At 46.5% G+C, this 13,155-nt stretch overlaps 1 protein-coding gene across 7 annotated transcripts in view; it reads right to left on the bottom strand.

The window, feature by feature from the left end:
• LOC124483348 (CSC1-like protein 2) overlaps window positions 1–13,155 on the bottom strand; it is a 110,842-nt gene that overhangs the window by 60,186 nt on the left and 37,501 nt on the right. For all 7 annotated transcript variants that reach the window (XM_047043760.1, XM_047043761.1, XM_047043758.1 and 4 more), the window contains 2 exons: window positions 5,378–5,595; window positions 3,039–3,118 (listed from right to left, as the gene is read on the bottom strand). In XM_047043760.1, the coding sequence (XP_046899716.1) occupies window positions 3,039–3,118; window positions 5,378–5,569 (272 nt within the window). In that variant the 5' untranslated portion in view covers window positions 5,570–5,595. The remainder of the gene's footprint in view (window positions 1–3,038; window positions 3,119–5,377; window positions 5,596–13,155) is intronic.

The following is a 13,155-nucleotide window of genomic DNA, read 5'->3' as shown; positions in this document are numbered from 1 at the left end:
CCAGGACCGCTAGCCGACTTTGTGGAGGAGCTGGACATGCTCCTCAGCGTCCTCCCGGATGATGGAACCCCCCTGATAGTCCTTGGGGACTTCAACATCCGCCTCCAAAGAACGCAGGCTGTCGACTTCTTGTCTCTCCTGACCTCCTTCGACCTGACACTGCTGAGCACACCGGCTACCCACAAGGCGGGCAAACAGCTAGACCTCATCCTGACACTTAACTGTATCACTGACTTAACATCTGTAACCCCACTGCACATTTCTGATCACTACTTTATCCAATTATCTGTCTCTCTCCCTCCAACTCCTCCTGCCTCTCCTTCCCTCGTAACTTTCCGGCGCAACCTCCGCTCCCTATCCCCCTCCCATTTTTCCTCTATTGTAACATCCTCCCTCCCTCCCATTGACGAGTTCTCGTCCCACCCCACTAACACTGCCACCGACACCCTGTTAACCACTTTAACTGCATCACTTGACTCTCTCTGTCCCATGTCAACCAGGCCTGCACGATCTTCTCCCTCCCGCCCGTGGCTTACAGATGTTATTTGTGAAGAACGGTCCACCCTTCGAGCAGCTGAGATGAGATGGCGCAAGTCCAAAGACGGTCTGGACCTTGATAAGTATCACTCCCTCCTTAAATCCTTTTCTTCTCACATAACTGGTGCTAAAACCCTCTACTTTCTGACCAAAATTAAATCTGCTTCAAACCCCCACAAACTTTACTCTACCTTCTCCACCCTTCTTAACCCACCTCCCCCACCCCCTCCCTCACAGCAGACGACTTCTCCTCCTTCTTTGAAAAAAAGTCGCCGACATTAGCAGTCGGTTCCCTAAACCCACCTTTCCTACCCCCTCACCCTCCATGACTGACCCAGCAAAATGTCTAAACTCCTTCTCTCCCGTGTCCGAGGCAGAGCTCTGTGACCTCATTCTCTCTCATCGCCCCACCTCCTGTCCCTTTGATCCTGTCCCTTCCCCTCTCTTTCAAACCATCTCCCCCTCCATCATAACTTTTCTTCTCCATGTTCTAAACTACTCTCTTACCTCCGGCACCTTCCCCTCTGCCTTCAAACAGGCCAGAGTTACCCCTCTACTCAAAAAACCCTCCCTTAACCCTGCCGTCCTCCAGAACTACAGACCGGGATCACTGTTACCCTTCTCTTAAAAAACAATTGAACGTGCTGTATCTAACCAACTGTCTAACTTTCTCTCAGAACAACCTGCTTGACCCCAACCAATCAGGCTTCAAGACCGGCCACTCCACAGAGACTGCCCTCCTTTCAGTCACCACTGCCCTCCAGTCTGCCAGAGCGGCTTCGAGGTCATCCGTCATCATTCTGCTGGACCTTTCTGCAGCGTTTGATACGGTTAACCACCAGATCCTGCTCTACAGACTTTCTGAGATGGGCATCACTGGCACTGCACTCCAGTGGATCTCATCCTACCTGTCGGGAAGATCCTACCAGGTCTACTGGGGAGGCAAACTGTCAGGCCCTCGCCAGCTCTCCAGTGGTGTCCCACAGGGCTCCGTCCTTCGACCCCTCCTCTTCTCTCTGTACACCACCTCACTTGGACAAATCATCACCTCCCATGGCTTCTCCTACCACTGCTACGCTGACGACACGCAGCTGTACCCGTTGTTCCCCCCAACCGATCCGGGGTTCTCAGCCAGGATTGAGGCCTGCCTCGCAGACATCTCCGCCTGGATGACCGAGCACCACCTCCAGCTGAATCTCGCCAAAACAGAACTTCTCATCATCCCGGCTAAACCCTCCATCTCCCACGACCTTTCAATCACCCTGGGATCTGCGACAGTGACCCCTTCATCCTCTGCCAGGAACCTTGGTGTTACCATGGATGACGAGCTTTCCCTCACGGCCCACATTGCTGCAGTCTCCCGGTCGTGTAGATTCACCCTCTACAACATCCGGAAGATCAGGAGATACCTGTCTGAGCACTCCACCCAGCTGCTTGTCCAAGCACTTGTCCTCTCCAAGTTGGACTACTGCAACCCGCTGCTCGCCGGTCTCCCAGCATGCGCAACCCGCCCTCTTCAGAGGATTCAGAACGCAGTGGCTCGCCTGGTCTACAATCTACCCAGACGCTCCCACGTTACCCCGCTCCTCATCTCCCTCCACTGGCTACCCATCACGGCCCGCATCAGATTTAAGACCCTGGTACTGACCTTCTGAGCAGTGAACTGGACTGCAACCGACTACATCAAGTCTCTTCTGCAGCCGTACACCCCCACCCGCCACCTACAGGCTTCTTCAGACAACCGCCTGGTGGTCCCACCGCTCAAGACCGCCCGGTCCCAACACAAGCTCTTCTCCTGCCTGGCCCCCCAGTGGTGGAATCAACTCCCCACCTCCATCAGAGACACAGACTGTCTCTTCACTTTCAAGAGAAGGCTCAAGACGCACTTGTTCCGGGAGTACAATGGTACTTTGGAATGGTTTGCTGAACCCAATTCTAGTTTCCTCAATGATCACATTGACTCTTGCTCAGAGACTTGTTGCTCTTGTTGGTTAGTGTTTTTTTGTTTGTTTTTTTACTGTTGCTTGCTTTGCTACAGGTACACTTGCACTTAGCGATTCATGTTGTTAAATTGTAACTTGCTTAACTACATGCTTTTATGGTTCTTCCCCCTTTGGCACTTATTTTTTGGTTGTTCACAATGTGTGCTTCTTGCTTCTTGTTTTGGCTACCCGCATTGCTTGGGGCTATCTTGTTGTTATTATCAGGGACCTATGCACTTTGTAAAGCTCTCTCTTGAAAGTTGCTTTGGATAAAAGCGTCTGCTAAATGAATACATGTAAATGTACTAAGGATACAAAACGACAAACTTTTTAAATTAATCTTGACCAACCGCAAAACATTTACTGAAAGAGATCTGATTGAACTGAACGAAATGCCAATTAAAAAAGCCAGATAGAGTATGGAGGCATTGTCAGTAATATTTGATTGAGGAACTATATATATATATATATATATATATATATATATATATATAGGCTAACACAGAAATGGATCAATACCTGTCAGCATCAGTAACCAGAGCCAAACGCCCATAATCCCAGGCCACCTTTCGTAAAATGGAGAAGACAAAGAGAAGCACCTGAAAACACAAAAGACAGGAAATCATGACACCGTTAGTAAAACTTGCTTCTCAAACTAAGAAGACTGCTTTCCACTTGTTACTAAACATGCCCGACAAAGAAAAGGGGTCAAAGTCATGGTGCTCCACTCCAAACACATGCACAGTGGTATGAAAATAGTATTAAATATATAGTATGGTAGTGTTGTGGTTTTAGATAAAAGTGCTAAAAGTCTATTATGCTGCTACCCTCACAGCTATCTAAATGCTAACGCTCCAGTCATTTCATGTTTTCAGGTTCTCAGGTGTATGAGATTCGGCAAAATTCGCAATGGAGAGGGTGGCACAGGTCACAGGAAGAGGAGGTGTTTAGAGGAGCACATGAGAGCACTCCTCCCAAATGGCCTCTTCATCAGCAATTTCTAACACAGAGCAATTCTGAGACTGTAAAAAGAACATTGATGTAAAAACATGTATTTATTGAGCACCAAAGCCATCTATGTGAAGCACAGAGGTTTCCATTCCATGAGGCTGACAACTTTCTCCTGCCCCTCTGTATGAGGACATTGAACATGGGTTTGCACTGCTCAGCTGGTCTGTGCAAAGAGGCACTGACAGAAGCTTTGAAAAGTGGGTTCATGTTCGTACTGTGCTCATGCAGTATATTGCAAGAGCTCATGCCCAATGAAACAGCATGGCTTAGAGGTCAGTCATTACAAATGGTGCCAATACTTTCACGTTACAAATTCAAAATAGTCTCTACTATTTCTGTGTTTTCTCAAGATTGTGGCTGTCCCTTGAAGATGACCCTGGTTTGACCCATGCTTTGTCACTTTAAGTTTCCTCCTCATATAACTCCAATAAAAAACACACAGAACAGATCACTCTCCTGCGCATGACATGGGGGAACACTTGGACCTTTGGGAACCGCGAATATGGCTGCCCACTGCACCTAGCTATGGAGTTAGATTAGTTTCATGATTCACAAACAAACGTAACGCGATTCACAAATAAATGTAACACGATTCATAAATGTATTTGATGATTCACAAATAAATGTAAGCAATTAACAAATTAATTTCGTGATTCACAAATAAATGACCCCATTACATTTGTTTGCAACCTCACGAACACGAGTTACAAATTGGACAAACACGAGAAAAAAATCCCTGCATTCGTGTGTGGATTTTTGGAACTTTCCTGACGCGCTTAGATTCACAAATGCATTTTTTCTAAAAGATATCCTCTGCAGCCTATCAGATGTCTCTTTCAATTTTAGCCAATCACAGCTAGCTTGCTAAACCTTAGCCTAGGAAACACTTAATGACTAAATATGGATCCTGCCATTCTCAAGAATATTCAATCACATATGATAATCGGTTTAATAAGATTAACAAGCAATATTTCACCTACATGCTACCAGGCGACATTGTCTCCTTTAGATCACAAGCAATGTCGGTTATCATGGCAGGTTGTTGAAGTCCACATAGACACGTTAATGTGATTGTCTAAAATTGGAAGAGACGATCTGATAGGCTGCAGAGAATATCTTTTAGAAAAAATGCATTTATGAATCTAAGCGCGTCAGGAAAATAAAAAAATCCACACACAAATGCTAGGATTTGTAACTCGTGTTTGTGTGATTTGTAACTCGTGTTCGTCAGGTTGCAAACAAATGTAATGGGGTCATTTATTTGTGAATCACGAAATACATTTGTGAATCGCTTACATTTATTTGTGAATCATTAAATACATTTGTGAATCACGTTACATTTGTTTGTAAATTATGAAATACATTTGTGAATCGCATTACGTTTGTTTGTGAATTATGAAACTAATCTAACTCCATACCTGGCTGCCATGGGAGGAAGGACAGAAGCATGGGATAAATGCAGAGATACGTTTTTCTGGTGGACGCCCTGGCAGGCACGTGTGTGTGTTCTGCCATTCCCTGCACATGTGTGTGTGTGCCACATTAGTGTGAGATAAATAAAGGATTCTTCTAATCTACCCCAAAAGTTTACATTTGGAGGCGGTGGGGAAGGCTTTGTAGCAAAGTAAGAAACACCATCTGGAAAATGTACCCCTTTACCTTGAACAAACTCTTATTTGCAGCCACCATTTCCTTACTGAAGTGAGAATTACTGTTCAACCTCCCCAAGTTCATGTTGACACCAACCCAGTTTGTATAGCCTGGAAAGGAGTATACAAACATGCTGTAAACTGCTGGGGTTGGGGTGCTTACTGGAATCCAGGATAGTTCTCTGAAGGCAGACTCACCAGGAAACACATGAAATCCAGAGCTAAGACAGTGGGGACCCCTCCGAACGGTAGGCCCTGGAGCACAGTGCTTCGGATGCGTGCCGAGTAGCAGTAATCCATGGACTCACTGTTGGTGGAACAGTTGTCCGGGCCCACACAGGGCTGGCCACTGCCATATATAACCATGGTAATGAAGAGCACTCTGAGCATGCTCACTGCAGCATCCTTCTGAGAACCTATTGGGGTGAGGAAAGAGGCAGAATTAGGTGACCAACACAGAAGTACAGTAGGTATCAGTGAAAGAGACAAGACAATGCAAATCTACAAATTAAGAAATTGTTTTCTTCAGGGGTAATTTCAAGTGAAAATACCCCACCCCCCACCACCTTGCACACTGTCTAAAGGTAGGCTGATATCTTGTCAATAACAATAGTGGTTTGGACCTTGACACAATTTTCACTTTTATGCAAGCAAGAGTTGCATGTTATTGATATCTAACTAGCATGACTTAGCCAAATGACGTTATAAATAAATAACAGTTTATTAGTTTTGATAACAGCTTATGCGCTCTATAGTTTCTAGAATGGTAGTGGAGGGGCTATGCTCCCTTGTCATCAAGCATTATTTACTTGTACTTAAAGTCAATTTATTTGCTTTCGATAACTAATCCATCCGCGTTACCCAAACCAGATTTTGACTCTTATTGAGAGACTTGTTGGTTTGTTGTAACTGTCTTAAAATGATTGTACTCGCTGTGAAATATACTATTGTTGCTTGCTTTTTCCACAGGTACACTCTTGCACTTTTGAGGGTCTTGCTGTTTAATTTTAACTTATCTAACTACATGCTCTTATTGTTTTTCCCTTTGGGACATGTTTGGTTTCACAATGTATTCTTCATGTTTGGGTACCCGCAATGTTTGGGGCTATCTCGTTGTTATGATCAGTGACCTATGCACTTTTGTAAAACTCTCTCTTGGAAGTCGCTTTGGATAAAAGCGTCTGCTAAATGCATAAATGTAATGTAATCAGCTATCTCTTACTCCATCAAGCTAAAACTACAAACCCTTTGCAATTAAATAAACTGGTGCACAGAGCCCGCGATGCAGTTGGTGATTAAGATGTCAGTGAAACACACAAATACAGATTACTTGAACTATAGATAGTGCACAGTGCTCGGGATGATGTCAGTGAGACACAGATTTCTGGAATTATAGTGCAGTGCCCGTGATGCAGCTGGTGATGACAGTTCTTCTCAGTGGCTTTGGTACCTATATTTCTCAGATCACAATTGAAAATCTGTCATCTCTTCAACAAGTCAACAAGTACTTGTTCAACCTCCACGTCATCTATTCTAACCACTTTTGCACATCATAAAATAAATGTCTAATAATTTTAAACAAATTGTTGTGCAAATGATCATGAAGCCTTCATTTATGTGCTGTTTCCTATATCAATTGCGTGTCATGTTGATAAATATGTATGATATTGGTTCTCTGTAAAATTGTCATCCCACCACAAACATTTAGACATCTAGTTAATAACAGATGTCATTACATGTACAATGGTTGAGACAGTTCTGCCTAAGGGTTGGTTGCTATGTTTACATTAACATTTGTATTTTTTCCTTGTTATGCAATGCTGCAAAAGGATATTGCATTTTCAGTATGGCATTCGCATAAATAAGACACGACAACTGATGGATTATAAAACGGGCACCTGCAAAATAGGAACTTTTCAGAGTACCCGTTTCTCGAGATAATTGTTGGAAATTCGCTGCTCTAAATTCCCATTTTAAAAACACACAGGCAGACAGACACACAGATTACTGGCATTATTAGAGAGATGATAATACAGCTGTGGACCAAGGCCGTACGCAGAGTTTCAAAAATACTGAGGTCCAAAAACAAAGTTTGCTAGGGGGGTTGGAATTAATGTTAGCTGGTAGCTATCTAGTTTAGACATGATGGACGGCCACTGTTTAACGAAGCACGAACGCACACTGGAGCTATTTGTCAGACAATGTCTGACTGGGTAGTCATCATGATAATGTACTACAAGTAGATGACTAGTAAAATTGTCTAGTTACCTCATCATGCTTGCGTGGATTAAGGTGCCTGTTCTGCCCACAGTGATTGATTTGCACCTAGATATGGACTTCCATCTGAGCGTGCAGTGCGTGCAAGCAATATTTCCTTTATTAATTTGAGCGCAAAATACATTTTTTTTAATTTTTTATCTATGGCTCTGGGTCTAGAACAGTGAAGCACAAAGCCCGCCCCCCCAGCCAATTTCATTGGTCAACTTAAGCAAGCAGTCACTTGAGAAGGTTGGTTATCTTTGCGGCACCAAAGGGTTATTATCAGGCAATTATTTAATGACTTTTAACACCTAAAAAAAGATCTGAGGTCCGGACCTCGGTGTCCTTAATGGTAGAAAGGCCCTGCTGTGGACTAAACTCAGCTAGTTGTCTGGGAATGTATGGAATACTTAAGAGGCGCTGAGAAGGAGCTGAACCAGAACATTTCTTAAATGTTTATTCCATCAACTTGTTGTTACTGTTAACTTCGTTTTTGTCATGTTTGAGTCACTAAATGGGTTTGTCTTTATAAATGTCTTCTTCAAACATTGTACTCTGTTTCTAAGAGATTAAGAAACATGGAGGGTTAAAGAAGAACTAACGGTGCGTTCACACTGCAGCCTTTTTTACCGCTCAGCACCGCCGGCCTTCCCACAGTGCACCATGCTCGGGGGCGTGTCAGACAGATTCATTCAGTTCTCTTAAATCACTGTTGTAGTTCGTATAATGTCATGGCAAATGTGCAGACAAAATACAACTTTTACACACATTAAGCAAAAATCCGATACGCATTCTAGATCTGACATGATCTTATCTACAGCACACAATAGGTTATCTTTTTCCACACTTTTTTTAGGCCGAGTGAAAGATTAAATGCCACCGGCACTCTATGGAACGGGTCTTGTGCCGGCTGGAAAAAAAATATGCATCACACATAAACGTTGACATGTGTAACCTTTTATTATATTACTCGAAATCTCTCCAAATCAATCGCTAGATTATGACTTGCCACTACACATTCACTGTATGGATAGCGAGTGGCTGCCAGCCAGCATTTCAGCGTTGAATGTCAATCGTGTGCCGGGTGATCTAGCTAGACTATGCAGCTTGGCACAGAAGAAGTTACGTAATGTGAAGAAACTGAATTAAAGTACAAAATACAACACACCAGGGACGTCATTTTTTTTGTTTACATCTCTGTAATCGAACAAAGACGTATCATACAATACTGGGTATGAAGACACACATACGATGAGTTGCTCTTCCATCTTGAAATTGTCAAACCTAGAAATGTTTACCATGACCAACAGTTGCTACGTTACAAGAAACAAGAAACCAACCCAATTGGCCATCGCTGGCGTTTTCACGCTCCTCATTTACGAAAAGTTGAGAAAATCCAACTTTTGCCGCCCTGCCCGCCTTCCCACAATGCCCTACGCGAGCGTCGACGCCCTGCTCGCCTTCCACAATGCCCTACGTGGGTGTCAATGCCTGGTTTAATTGAAAATGAATTTGAAGCCGACACCCCGCTCTGCCCGCCCCGCTGCAGTGTGAACGCACCGTAAGGGTTCTGAAAGGAAGCTAGTGGGAGCTTAGGTCCAAATTGCTGCAATAGCAACCTTCACAAAAAGTTCAGATCTACTATCTGCCTGAAATGAATAGCTCAACAACCGACACTCCCTTTTGAATATTGGATGTTCCCGACCTAGTTTCCGCATCTCATCGCCCTACTGTTTTATATCAAAAATAATCGTGGAGGTCTTCCTCTGCTCCATGTTTTTTCTCAAGAGCAAGATCACAGTATGTGAAGGAAGAACGATGAATAACTAGGGGCATTATGCCCCTGGTAGGGTCACCCAAGGCAAACAGGTTCCAGGCGAAGGACCAGACAAAGCGTGGCTCAAAAACCTACCATGAAGAAAACTAACAATGGTTCTCAGTTGCCCCTGCCCGTAAGCGGGTCACCGGGGCCCCCCCCTGGAGCCAGACCCGGGTGTGGGGCTCGATGGCGAGCGCCTGGTGGCCGGGCCTTTTCCCATGGGGCCCGGCCGGGCACAGCCAGAAGAGACAACGTGGGACCCCCTTCCAGTGGGCTCACCATCCGCAGGAGGGGTCATGGGGGGGTGCAGTGTGAGACGGGCGGCGGCCGAAGGCGGGGGCCTTGGCGGTCCGATCCTCGGTTGCAGAAGCTAGCTCTAGGGACGTGGAACATCACCTCGCTGGCGTTAAGGAGCCGGAGCTGGTGCGCGAGGTAGAGAAGTTCCGGCTAGATATAGTCAGCCTCGCCTCAACGCACAGCATCGGCTCCGGAACCAGTCTCCTTGAGAGGGGCTGGACTCTTTTCCACTCTGGAGTTGCCCTCGGTGAGAGGCGTTGAGCTGGGGTGGGAATACTTGTTTCCCCTCTGTTCGACGCCTGTACGTTGGGGTTCACCCCGTGGACAAGAGAGTAGCCTCCCTCCGCCTTCGGGTGGGGGGACGGGTCCTCGGGTGGGGGGATGGGTCCACCCTTTTTGGAGTCTCCGGGGGGGGTGCTGGAAACCACCCTTTTTGGAGTCTCTGGGGGGGTGCTGGAAAGCGCTCCTCCCCAGAGATGCCCTCGTCCTCCTGGGGGATTTCAATGCTAATGTGGGCAATGACAGTGAGACCTGGAGGGGCGTGATTGGGAGGAACGCCCCCCCCCCGACCTGAACCCGAGTGGTGTTTTGTTGTTGGACTTCTGTGCTTGACACGGCTCGTCCGTAACAAAAACCATGTCCAAACATAAGGGTGTCCATGTGTGCAGTTGGCACCAGGACACCCGAGGTCTCAGTTCGATGATAGACTTTGTAGTTGTGTCGTCGGATCCGAGGCCGAATATTTTGGATATTGGCAGAGCCAAAAGTAATGTGAGGGTCTGCTGGGAACGGCTGGCAGAATCCCCTGTCAGAAGGAGCATCAACTCCCACCTTCGGGAGAGCTTCGATCATGTCTTGGGGGGGGCCGGGGGCATCGAGTCCGAATGGGCCATGTTCTGGGCCTCCATTGTTGAGGAGGCTGACCGGAGCTGCAGACGCAAGGCGGTTGGTGCATGTCGCAGCGGTAACCCTCGGACCCGGTGGTGGATGCCAGAGGTGATGGATGCCGTCAAGCTGAAGAAGGAGGCCTATCGGACTTTATTGCCTGGTAGGACTCCAGAGGCAGGCCAAGCGGAATGCTTTGGCGGTCGCGGAGGCAAAAACCCGGGCGTGGGAGGAGTTTGGCGAGGCCATGGAAAATGACTTCCGAACAGCTTTGAATACGTTCTGGACCACCATCCGGCGACTCAGGAGGGGGAAGCAGTACACTGTCAACGCTGTATATGGTGGGGATGGTGCGCTGCTGACCTCGATGGGGGACTTCCTGGATCGGTGGAAGGAACACTTTGAAGACTTCCTTAATTCCACCAACACACTTTCCGATATGGAGGCAGAGTCTGGGGACATCGGGGGGGCCCATCTATCTCTGGGGCTGAGGTCGCCGAGGTGGTTGAAAAACTCCGCAGTGGCAGGGCCCTTGGGGTGGATGAGGTCCGCCCGGAGTTCCTTAAGGCTCTGGATGTTGTAGGGCTGTCTTGGTTGACACAACTCTGCAACATCGCGTGGACATCGGGGACAGTGCCTCTGGACTGGCAGAGGGGTGGTGGTTCCCCTCTTTAAAAAGGGGGACCGGAGGGTGTGCTCCAACTTTAGGGGGATCACACTCCTCAGCCTCCCTGGGAAAGTCTATTCAGGGATTCAGGAGGAGCAATGTGGTTTTCGTCCTGGCGGTGGAACTGTGGACCAGCTCTACACCCTCGGCAGGGTCCTGGAGGGTGCATGGGAGTTCGCCCAACCAGTCTACACATGTTTTGTGGATTTGGAAAAGGCGTTCGACCGTGTCCCTCGGGGGCTCATGTGGGGGGCTCCGGGAGTACGGGGTACCGGATTCCCTGATCGGGGCTGTCCGGCCCCCGTACGACCGGTGCGCATTGCCGGCACTAAGTAGAACTTGTTCCCGGTGAGGGTTGGACTCCGCCAGGGTTGGCCTTTGTCACCGATTCTGTTCATAACTTATATGGACAGAATTTCTAGGCGCAGCCAGGGCGTTGAGGGGGTCCGGTTTGGTGACCTCAGGATAGGGTCGCTGCTTTTTGCAGATGATGTGGTCCTGATGGCTTCATCGGGCCGTGACCTTAAGCTCTCACTGGAGTGGTTCGCAACCAAATGCGAAACGGCTGGGATGGGAATCAGCACCTCCAAATCTGAGGCCATGGTTATTGACCGGAAAAGGGTGGAGTGCAATCTCCGGCCGAAATGAGCTTTCTCCACAAGGTGTCCGGGCTCTCCCTTAGAGATAGGGTGAGAAGCTCGGTCATCCGGGAGGGGCTCAGAGTAGAACCGCTGCTCCTCCGCGTCGAGAGGGGCCAGTTGAGGTGGCTCGGGCATCTGATAAATATGCCTCCTGGACGCCTCCCTGGTGAGGTGTTCTGGGCACGACCCACTGGGAAGAGGTACCGGGGAAGACCCAGGACACGCTGGAGGAACTATGTCTCTCAGCTGGCCTGGGAACGTCCAGGAAGAGCTGGTGGAAGTGGCCGGGGAGAGCATGTATAACGTTATTCTGGACAGCTTGCATAAGATGCTAGCATTAGCTATATCTAATGCTAGCTGTCCAGAATAACGTTGATATAAATTTACATTAGTAACGTTAGTTATGTAAGGTATTTTATTATGAGCTTTCATTTCCACTAGGGTTGCACGATATTGACAAAATGGGATATTGCGATATTGATCATGAATATTGCGATATCGATTTACATTTTTATATTCTGAAACATATGTGTGGCGGTCTGCAAGAATCCGTCGGATGACGCGGCTGCTCTTTGTTGGCTATAAGCCAAATAGTATTGAAAATCTGTTTTGTCAAAATTTAGATTTTTGATGTTTTGTATAGTCAACACCCAAAACGTAATTGTAATGTAAACAAAGTATATGACTACTTATGAAAAACTGTTAATTTCAACGTTTTTTGGACGTTAGCTCGTAAGATTTTCAAACCATGTCAAATCAAATGCTCAGTTTGTTTTTTTGAGAGCAGCAGCAGCCCCAAACAACTGATCAATCAAGTCTGGCTGTTAAACTTAAAAATAACTTGCTGAGAAGTTATTAATGTAGCCTAGTAGTTAAACTGACATTTACATTCACAACGTGATTATGAACAAAAGGATTTCCTTTCCATATTCGCCACAGTAAAGTAGAATAAAACAGAATGGAATATTTGAATGTAGTTTTCAGTATAACAAATATTGGGATGGGATTTGGTATATTTTATCCAGTTCATTCAGAAGCTTCTTGAAGCATTCTTTATCGACTGTATAAATGCGCAAAATGTCTTTGGCCAAATTACAGCATTTGTGATTTCGTTATGTCTCTTGGAGCTCGTCGTTGGCCTAGTTACCACTAGCAAAAGCACTCGCTAGCGATGTTTGCTTTGCTAGCTCTGGCATAACTGTCGCACATTTTTATAGGAAGATTTTTACTGTGTTTTTTTGGCTACTAACGTTTTCTCTTTAATCTCCATAATTTTGTCGTCTCCCTGAGCCACACTCATATTCTTACTTTTCTGTCTTTTCTCACACTCGAGTCGCAGTTCGCACTTTCGCTTTCTGTCCTTTCACTTCTCGCTTCTTTATTTCGCTGTCTCTATCTCCCTTCATTC

This window comes from Hypomesus transpacificus, chromosome 21 (genome assembly GCF_021917145.1).
Source record: "Hypomesus transpacificus isolate Combined female chromosome 21, fHypTra1, whole genome shotgun sequence".
NCBI lineage: Eukaryota > Metazoa > Chordata > Actinopteri > Osmeriformes > Osmeridae > Hypomesus > Hypomesus transpacificus.
The sequence above is the reverse complement of the archived record's forward strand: the minus strand, read 5'-3'. Positions and strand labels throughout refer to the sequence as shown.